Raw genomic sequence first — 10,721 nt, forward strand, 5'->3', positions numbered from 1 at the left:
GGATTTAAACCACATGAATATACAAACCTGTTTAATAAAATCCGTTTGTAATGCAGATATCCGTTAAGGAGATTGTAGTCAACCTTTGTCAGTGGTATAAGTGGGCTAAGCCACATTTGACAATCGAGGCAAGTGTTAATTTTAGTTTTGGTTAAGGGTGTAAAAAGGGGGGAGATTAACCCTATTGTTCAGCGACTAATGGGAAGCTTTGTATGAATATAGGTTTTGGTGCTCGTGGATCTTAGTGCATTTTTCACAATCAAGTGTGTAAACACCCCACTATAACTGTAGAACGGCAAAAGCCGAAAAGACGAATATACGACGTTTGAGACCACACGAGCGTGCGATCGCTCGTGTGGTAAGCCAAACCCACGAATCATGGGCGATAGACTATGGAGGCTTCCATGAGCATATTTATGGGTTGATGCTATAATAGGCCACATTGGGCCGAAATAGGCCGTGTGGGCTCAATGGGCTCGTGGGGCCCACATAGATGAAATCTACGATTTCTGGAAAACACTAGACTGGGCTATGTAGATCTCATAGCCATGGTGAAATCTGGGCTGAACAGGCCACATGAGCGTGTGGGCCCACTTGGGACGAGTAATGGGCCTTGGGCCCATTTACACTATTATGACCATTTAGGTTATCTGAGTCACTAGAGCTGACTACGGACCTTTCGAGAGGTCCATATCTACACCTAGACCCCAAAATAGGTAAAATGACAAGTGTGGGCCCACTTGGGCCGAGTAATGGGCCTTGGGCCCATTTACACTATTATGACCATTTAGGTTACCTGAGTCGCTCGAGGCGACACCGGACCTTTCAAGAGGTCGATATTTACACCTAGACCCCAAAATAGGTAAAATGACAAAAATACCCCCATAGGGTAAAATGACCAAAATACCCTCATAAGGTAAAATGACTGAAATACCCCCATAAGGTAAAATGACTGAAATACGTCCATAGGGTAAATGATTAAAATACCCCCATAGGGTAGAATAACCGAAATACCCTCATAGGGCAGAATGGTCGAAATACCCCATAGGATAGAATAACCGAAATACCCCCATAGGGTAGAATGACCGAAATACCCCCATTGGGTAGAATGACCGAAATATTACCATAGGGTAAAATGATCGAAATACGCCCAAAGGGTAAAATGATCAAAATACTCCCATAGGGTAGAATAATCGAAATACCCTATAGGGTAGAATGACCGAAATACCCTCATAGGGTAGAATGACCAAAATACCCCTATAGGGTAAAATAACTAAAATAGCCCTATAGGGTAAAATGACTAAAATACACCAATAGGGTAAAATGACTGAAATACCCCCATAGGGTAAAAGGACTGTTATACCCCTAGGAGATGAAATGACTGTTATGGCCTTATGTTTTGTATGACTAATTTGCTCTATGATATGTATGACTATGATTGAGCATGACATTTTGCATACACGTATGATATTATGTCACGATATATTATATGGGGATGGGTTGTTATATTTGGAGGAAGTGTACCGCACTAATAAGGTTGCACGGGTCGCCCAAGACGACTGTGGACCTACTGATGGCTATATGCCATTTATTTTATTGGGAGCTTTGCTGCAATACTGTTTAGTGCTGCAACCGGTGCTAATCTTGGTGTGTTTGGCTGGGTGGGTTGATTTTATCCCCACATGGTGTGTTTGGCGGGACAGAGTGGTGTGTAGAGGCTGGATTGGGTAAGATTTCTAACTGCATATCTGCACTGATTAATGATTTTGTACTGTTACTGCATCGATTAATGATATTACATACTGTTCACTGCATGACTGATATCTGTTACTGTTATGGGCCAAGACCCCATTGATACTATTACTGGAATTGGGCAAAGGCCCTACTAATTACTGGCATTGTGATAGGCTCAAGCCCAATCATTTACTATTACGAAAAAGGGCTTAGGCCCACACTGAACTGGACTGTTACTATAACGGGCTCAGGCTCAAATTGCACTTATCTACTGTTTAATTGATTGTTTGCTTGTTAGGGGATTACACACTGAATTTTTGTAAACTCACGCTTTCCTTTTTACTGTACAGGTAATCCTCAGCCATAGGCGGTTTGGCGCTATGAGGGACTCGGAGGTGGCCACACAACTGCAACTAATCTACATTGCTTTTAAATAAATTTAAAGTTTATGTTGGGTTTTATTTTTGTAATAAGGCCTTTTTATGTTTGTTTACAATTTTTATCTACATTGCTTTTAAATAAATTTTTACTTCTAGTTTAGTAGAAGAAGAGTTTTCAAAACGATAACTATTTGCAAAGCCATGAAACTTAAACATTAGAGTTTTCAAAAGCTTCCGCGATTTAAGATCAACCTTTTATAACAATAGCAGATAACATGGCACATTTTTTGACTGGATGTTTTTTAAACACTAACAAAGAGGTTTTTTTTAGTTTTGGAAACAAATTTTGCCAACGAGTTCTATTTTTGAAAGACACTTCAATGTGACACGTCGGATTCGACCATAACGTTTAGGTCGGGTCTGGGGTGTTACATATAATTATAGAGTAATTAGTATATATGTGGTGCAAGTGGGAGATTTTTAGAAAATATGTGCATCACATATATAATAAAAGTAAGTACATATTATTTACCCAAATTAAAAGTGATCTAATTTGGTTAATGTTTATTGGGTTTTAGTTATTAAATAATGTATGGGTCAAATATGTGTAGATACTCTAGTAACTAATTTCTAATTGATGATGGGCTGATTAGAAATTAGGGTTAATTTGCAAAAGTTATATATATTAGGGTTAAGGTTCCCAAATTACACATACGCAACATTTCTAATATCTCATCGTGAAAAAAGAGAGAGTCACCTTCTTTGAATTACTTGTGTAGTAATTTGGAAGGTCAAAACCATAAGATTCGAAGATTTCAAGAAATAGATAGATTTAGGTGCATTTCTAAATCTAGTTTTGTTCTTGATTTATTTTTGATGCTTTTACATGACAAATCCTAATTTGTTAAGTTTTATATTAGATATTGGTTTACGAATCTAACAACAGATTGTTAACAAACATGGTGACACAACCTTACATCTCTCTCATAGCTTAATACGGGTTTTTGAAGTGTCAGGGTTATATAGAACTTTCATGGATGTTGATGATAGTACAAATTTGGTGATTATGACAAAAGGTGTGGAGTATGGTCACATTAGATTATTATTATTAGCTAGAAATAGCAATAAGGGTAAGTATTCCTGCATTTTATCAATTCAATTTCAAACTTTTAAAAATAAAAAAGGAATGCATTAAAAAAATCAATTTTTATGTGACATTAAAAAATTGTTTTTTATGTGACAATTTTTTTCCTAAAAATGAGAAAGTACTTTGTATTCATTTCATATTTTAACGTTAGTCCTTCAATTAGTTGAAAAGGAAAAAGAATAAATATTCTAAATATTTTTATTTTTATTTTTATTTTTATTTTTTTAATTTTCAATTTGCAGTGAAATGAACCAAACGGTATGAGACACATAACCTAACATTTCTTTTATTTGTTTTATGTGCTTTATTTTTTGCAACAATTAATACAATTAACAACAAAATGATGGAAATTGATTAATTCGACAGTCGATAAATAGCACAACAGATTCATTAATTCACCTTTCTACAATTGACACAAATTTTTCCTTGGTTTATAGTCAAAGGCTTGATGTTGTCCATCCTAATCATAGACTTGCAGGAATCAATCCAGAAAGCATCGAGATTCTTGTTGTAAGTCCCTACAAGTTTATCAGTCGACCCACTATTGAAAAGTGCTTGATCAGAGGTGAGTAGTTCCCTTTCCTTCATTAGGTTCTTGAAGTATGCGGTGTCAAAGCGTGCAGGGGTTGGGTCAAAAATATCAAAGTATTGAATATTACCAGAACTACTGAATCTTAAGTAGCCACAACTAAGATATCAGCACAAGAGACTACAGGGCGTCCACAAACTCTATCCACTTTAGCCTTAATTTTGTCAATAACTAAAAACCCTCTTACAAAATTCAAATTTCCATGAGCATTTTTCTCGGTTTCGGAAGAACATGTAGAATCCAAAAGAAGTGACCCGTCACAACCCTACAATAGAACAAAAAATAGTTCTGGATCAGTATATATGCATGGACCTTAGACATTACTAGTATAATAGAATATAAGATCATTGTTTTTGAAATGAATGAACATACATTAATGAAGCAATTATGGAAGTGAAGACGAAGTAAAGAAGCACCCATGTGACGCTCCTTGCGGACAAACTTTTCATAAAAGTTGGGAGATAAGGAAAAAGTGGTGGCTGCAAGAGCCAACCAAAGGAAGGCGTGAAGAAGGATACTGGTGAGGGAAACCATGGCTTAAACTTGCTTTATCTTGATGAGGTTGGTGTTTTGTTATGCTAAGGCCTGTTCTTGACATTTTGTAATACAATAAAATCATATACTAGTAATTTCATTAAAATAATATGTTTTATGGCATTAAGGGAATAATATATTTTTCTAAAAAAATAAAAAAATAATTTTTTTATTCAATCTACTCCTATGTCATCAACTACAAAAACACAAAAAAAAATTCATAAAAAATGGGCTCTACAAGCATTTTGAGATGCAAAATCATTAATGATAACATCAACATCAATGTTTTCCCAAAAAATCATTCTCGATTTTTTATTTTAAAATTCATTGCTACTAATAAAAGGGACAAAACTCAAAACTACGTACGAATTTTGGTCTAATGTGTAACGTTATATATGACTATTAAGTGAGTATCTTTTTTATTTTAAAATATCATATTAGTGAACTTATTAGAAAAATTGGATGGAGTTAACAATTGAACCCGAATTTTAAAACATGAAATATAAAAGGATTAAATTTCAAATATACAAAAAGTATAAGGATTTAAAAGCATATTTTAAGCTATTATATATATAGTATCTATTTTAGATACACATAGGTCACCGTTGTACAAATCTAGTAGATTATATTTTTTTTTAGATTTTTATATAAAAAAACCAATTATAAGTGGATATGGCATGATGGTTATCACAATAAATCATAATTTTTTTATTTTAATGCGTCAAAAAAATATAAATTCTGTATTTAGGTAAGAAAAAAAATATATTCATACTATTATTATTTAAGAAATTTAGTTAACTATATGATGAATTAATTCAATCTCAATTTAATTGTGAATTTATTAAAATTTTATTATTTTATATATTTTTACTGGAGTAAAAATAATTCTATCTGGATTGATGTTATTTTTTTAGAGTATAATAAAATAATAATTAAAAAAACACTTGGCATTAGTTTAGATCTGCGTTTTGAGTTTTTTACTTCATTAATATTGGACAGAATAATTACCCTACTAAAAATCTATTATTTATACCAAAAAATAAATAATATTTAAGAACCTTTTTATCTAAAATAAATATTATTTTAAAGATATTTTTTATCTCTTAAACCGCTTTTATTATTAATAAAATAAATATTTTTTGGGTATTTTTATCTTTGGGTCTGGGCTGCACCTCAAAACAGCCCCAGGCCGGCCCTGGTTATGTTGTTTGTTGTGACTCTGGTTGATGGGCGTCCTTGGTAATTTATAGATAAGAAACGTACGTAGGAGGCAGGAATTACATGGAAGAAGTGCATGCATGAATGAATTTGTTAGTTTTGAACTTGTGCAAATCAATGATGCTTTAGTTTACTACCTCATAGGGTTTGCTGTCTGTTTAAGCATGCCACAACAAATATTGGCCCACCATTTTTTAAACTTCAATAAAACGTACGAGGCCGCTACTCCATTCTCCTCTAAAATATTATAGTTTTTAATCATGTTGATTGTTAGATATAATGAATCACAAATAGTAGGAATTAATATTTACAATTGTTGTTATCATTATTTAAATTTTATTTTATTTAAAAAGAGAAGCATAAATTTTTGGGTAATAATAACTTACTGTCGATGGATGAGTTGTGTTGACTTCTGCAAACAAAATTATTATTATTTTAACTAACAAATTCATTAATTAATTTGCAATGTCCAAAAGTAACAAATTCATACCATTCTTTAATGTATTTCGTACTTATGTCTCTCTATCTGCGTTGTTCCTCGTTATCAACGGCGAGAGCATGTACTGATTAAACTATGTACTTGGAGGCTGTCTTAAGCTTTGGCTGCTGGCAGCTCCAATTTTTCCGTTTTAACTGTTTTTCTTTTTCTTCTTTCAATGATTTCTTCTAAGAAGAAATTTCGATATTCCTCTCTTCACTATATACTATTAGGGGTCAATTTTGAAGACACCTTGAGCACATATGTTTATGTTTATATGTATTCATATGTTAATTTTACACCAAAACTTAAATTTGTATTTATTTATTTTTTATATTTTTTTATAATTTAAAGTTTTTGTATTATAAGTTAAAAAGCATTATTAAAAAAAAAGTTTTACCTATGAACCATTATTTAAAACATGTTTAAATGAATTGGTTTGTCGAAGTTAATTACGTGAAATAGTTTGTTTAAATTTTACATGATTTAGTCATGAGTTAGTTGTAAATTAATTGTAATTGATAACTTTTAACCACTTACACGACTTATTTGTGGTAAAGAGAATTTTTGTTTTTTGTTTTTTGCTTATTTTGAAGAGACCTTAGTTTTTATATAAATTTTACCAATTCTTTTAACTTCAAGTTTAAACTTGTATTAATTATTCTTAATTCTATGTCTATCTATTTTAAACACAGATGTATGATATAAGTTTTTTCATGTTATTACTGTTGGAAAATTACTACTGGAAAACAAAGATGCTAATACTGATAAGTACAAATAATAAGAGGAAAATAAATAAATAAATACTACACTGTGGAGAACTACTGCCTTAGAAGCGATTTCACCCTGATCGGTGTAATCGGAAATGGATTTGCCCCTAAGGTTAGCACAATGCATCCAAATTCGTACACCCGAATGAGGAAGATAGAACACAATTGATATTACTCTCTCTGAGGTGTCACATCCTGAAATTGGATATAGAAGTTTCGAGGGTAATTTTGGAATTATGGCTTCAAATGAGTTTGGAAATTCGTAACGTGGTAGCCCGAAAATATCTTCGTCTATGGTTTTTTGAAAATTAAACCAATTTATGAAAATAATATGGAATAGACCTTTAAATTTAGAATGGGACTGTTCTATAAAAGGGTTTAATTTAAGGGTAACTTTAAAGCAATAATACCAAAGTTTTAAAAATACCCTATTTCCCCCTCCATCTACAGGAAACTCACAACACTCATTCTCCCCACACCCTCTTTGTCGTCCCTTGAAATTCCCAAATATCATTCACCTATTTTGATATCCAATACTTCCATCCTTTTGGATTTCATCATCTTCCAAACATTAAACCTCCCTAGAATTTCGAAAAACGCATCAAGAACACCATTAATTTTATTATCGTTCAACTTGTGGGTTTTCTCAGATTTTCCATAAAACTTTTGTTTTCCCCTCAATTAAGGTAACGATTTGTTTTCCTAATATTTTATGGTGTAGTCTAACTACTTGAATCAAGTTTTAACCCGTTGAATCAAAGATTTCGTGAAGAAGTCAAAATTGGAGTCATTAATGGTGAAATTCAGGATTTTGAATGAAATTACTATTCAATGTGTTTTTCAACTTGTTTTGATGTGATTATAAGTTTTTTAAACTCACTTTAAAGTTTCGTTAAAAGATTTGAAGGTTTTGATGAGTTTTCGTTAAAAATGGCTATATATGTCGAATATTTGGAACCACGAATCTGAGAAATTTTTGGTGATTTGAAGGTTGAGAATTATTCTTAGATGAGTAAATAGATTATTAGCATCGATTTTGAGCAATGTGAGTGAGTAAGGATTAAGATATTTGTGTTTCGGCTAAGCTAGTCGAATATTTCAGTTCCAAGAGAAACTAACCTTAGACCTACGTTTTTAATTGATTGAGGTGTGTTTATAGCTGTAAATTAATTGTGTATATTATGTGGTTGTTATGTGTGAAGCTTCAGAATCGTTAGGACCTTCTTCGAGTAAAGCGAAAGGCAAAGAAAAGCTAATTTAAGCTTTTGATGAATTGGCGAAAGCGTGAACAATGTGAATAGTGAGTGTTCTGGAATTGTTACTTTTAAACACATTTCATAGTGTTATACGGGAGCTTAGGAGTAGCCTAAACCCCTATCCTAAGTTCCAAGTGTAAGCTTTTTTACTCCTCTTGTTTATCTTGAAAAATTGTGACTATGTTGTGGATTGAGTAAAATGATGCGTTAATGGGACATGTGATATGTGTATGTTAGCTCTTGTGAAACGCATCAGTTGTGAGCATGTTAAATGTGCCAAATGATAGTGATGATGATGTGTTTATAATGTAAATGAGTAGTGAAAGTGTGCAGAAAACAGTAAAAAAAAATTTGTGAAAATTTGTGGATGCTTTAACCTTGTGACCTTTTGAGACCTTTGGATATAGTTGGCATGCCATAGGTGATACGAGCAGCTTGGTCCAATTCAAAGTCCATAATGGCGATGGGCTTAGGTTTCCTAAAGGACCAATCACGAGATCCAAATCCAAGCAGCTAAAGTCAAAACTCAATTCATTCGTTCAAGACTTTATAAAAAAAAATTTTGAGAAAAAAAGTTGAAACTTCAAGACGATGGATTTTGGAGCGAGGATTAAATAGAAGAGAATGATTTTGTTCGTAGGCATAAACTCTCAATATATGATAACAAACCCATGTGGAAAATGTTAACAAGCTTAGGTGTTTCCTTTCAAGGAACTCAATCAATCCCATAAGCTTAAGCATTTTAAATTGGGTTCAGGTTTTAGGCTTAATTTTAATTACATATGAGCCCAATATTGTATTTATCAACCTTTACTATTTTATAATTTTTTATTTTTTATTTTTATAATTATAAGTATTTTAAGTTCTTTAGGAGTTTTATTTCAATAAGAAAGTTAAGTTTAAAACTACTTCTTATTTAGATTAATTAGAGTTCTAGTATACTAAGAGTTTTATTTAGATTTATTTAACTAGCCTATATAAAGGTCTTTACATTGTACACAATTCATACAATTGATTATTATTCAAATTCTCTTTGAGTTTTTCTTTTAAAGAATTGTTCTTGAGTTTCTTTTAGAGGAGTTTTAACACTGTTTTTAAATTTTGGGGATCATCTTCAAACTTTTTCTTGCCAATGTTTCTATCTTGGAGGGGAAATTAGAGCTGCTTGAAGGGGGTTGTGGATTCTTTGTATTTCCAAGGCTTCTTAGGACTTCTACATATCATTGTGTTCCAATATCTTAATCTAGATTTTTCTAGCCAATGTTCTATTTATTTATTTATTTTATTTGACTTGGATTTGATTGTGCTCAGGTTGTGTCAAAATCCAAATTTCTTTTAGAATGTCTAGAGCCCTAAGTCAAATCTGCGACCTGAACAAACTTTATGATCTGCTTCTGCATTCATCCGCCTCATTCGTATCATTTAGCATCAAATTTGGGGTGTTTTAGATGTCTTTTCTTCTTATAAATTGATTTCTGGCAAACAACCTCAAAATAATTTTTTTTACCCAGAAAGTGTTCAGAAAAAGATATTTTTTAGTCGGTAAACATTTTTCATATGAACTAAAATTTTACATACTGTTTCTTGGCACTATGTTAAAATATAAAAATTATTTCCCATAGAAAAAGGTATTAAAAAGTAAAAAAAATGAGAAAAATAAAAAAATAAAAAAAAAATTGTGGGTTGAATTTCATCCCAAAAATTTCCAAATCAAATCTATATTATTTGAGGATATTCCAGTTTAAATTTCGTGATTTTTTGAAATTAGGAACACCTTTAACGAATTTTTTCAATTTTGCTTCACAAATTTTCGGTTATTCGGGTTTCAGGAATTTTCATTTACTCTTAGCCTTAGGTTTTCATTTATATTTTTCTTTTTATTGTTCCTTTATGCATTCTAACACTTTATTGTTTCTTCTGCTAATAGGTTAAAGCATGTTGCACATTCCTTTCTCCGTGCAACATAATTCTTTGGTGTCTAGCCGATTTTGGACTCATAGTGCTACTAGGTTTGCTTTATTAGTTTGATTCTAATACATTCTGATTGATTGATATAAACATTTTTAAAAGACTCACGAGATTAATTCTTACATTATTGAGAATTTTATTTTATTTCCGAGTGCATAAGGTGAGGTTTGCTTAATATTTCTTTTGAGCGTTGTGTTTTTCCAGGCTTTCATAATGACTCGTGACACTCGTAACCATAAAAACCATGATGAGATACCATTCGATGACAAAGAAAAAGATGTTACATTTGAGAATATTATGGGGATGGTCAAATTTCAACATCAACAATTGAAAGAGGTACGTGATACATTTGAGGCCAATTTGACTAAGTGACGAACGGAACTACAAGCCAATTTGACTAAGTGTCGAACAGAACTACAAGAGAACATTAATCAGCTTTCCAATCAACTTACCAATCAAATTCAAATGATAACTCAAGCTTTTGCATGTTTGGAGACTTCTTCAAACCGAAAATCTCGTGCTCGTGATAGTGATGATGATAGGGACAATGAACAACTTTGTATTCATTCTAATACAGGTAGACAAGGATTTCCTCACATTGATGAAACTTTGAGTATTCCTAATCGATTCCAGCCTTCTGTAGCTAA

General features: G+C 32.2%; 1 protein-coding gene across 1 annotated transcript; it reads right to left on the bottom strand.

Annotated features, from left to right (window-relative positions):
- Window positions 1–3,935: 3,935 nt before the first annotated feature.
- Window positions 3,936–4,384, bottom strand: LOC107956182 (peroxidase 34-like). Its single transcript, XM_016891911.1, has 2 exons — window positions 4,223–4,384; window positions 3,936–4,115 (listed from the first exon to the last, which is right to left on the bottom strand). Exons 1-2 carry the CDS (start codon window positions 4,382–4,384, stop codon window positions 3,936–3,938), a joined length of 342 nt encoding a protein of 113 aa, XP_016747400.1.
- Window positions 4,385–10,721: the final 6,337 nt, after the last annotated feature.

The sequence above is a fragment of the Gossypium hirsutum genome, chromosome D07, assembly GCF_007990345.1.
Source record: "Gossypium hirsutum isolate 1008001.06 chromosome D07, Gossypium_hirsutum_v2.1, whole genome shotgun sequence".
NCBI classification, from domain to species: Eukaryota; Viridiplantae; Streptophyta; class Magnoliopsida; order Malvales; family Malvaceae; genus Gossypium; species Gossypium hirsutum.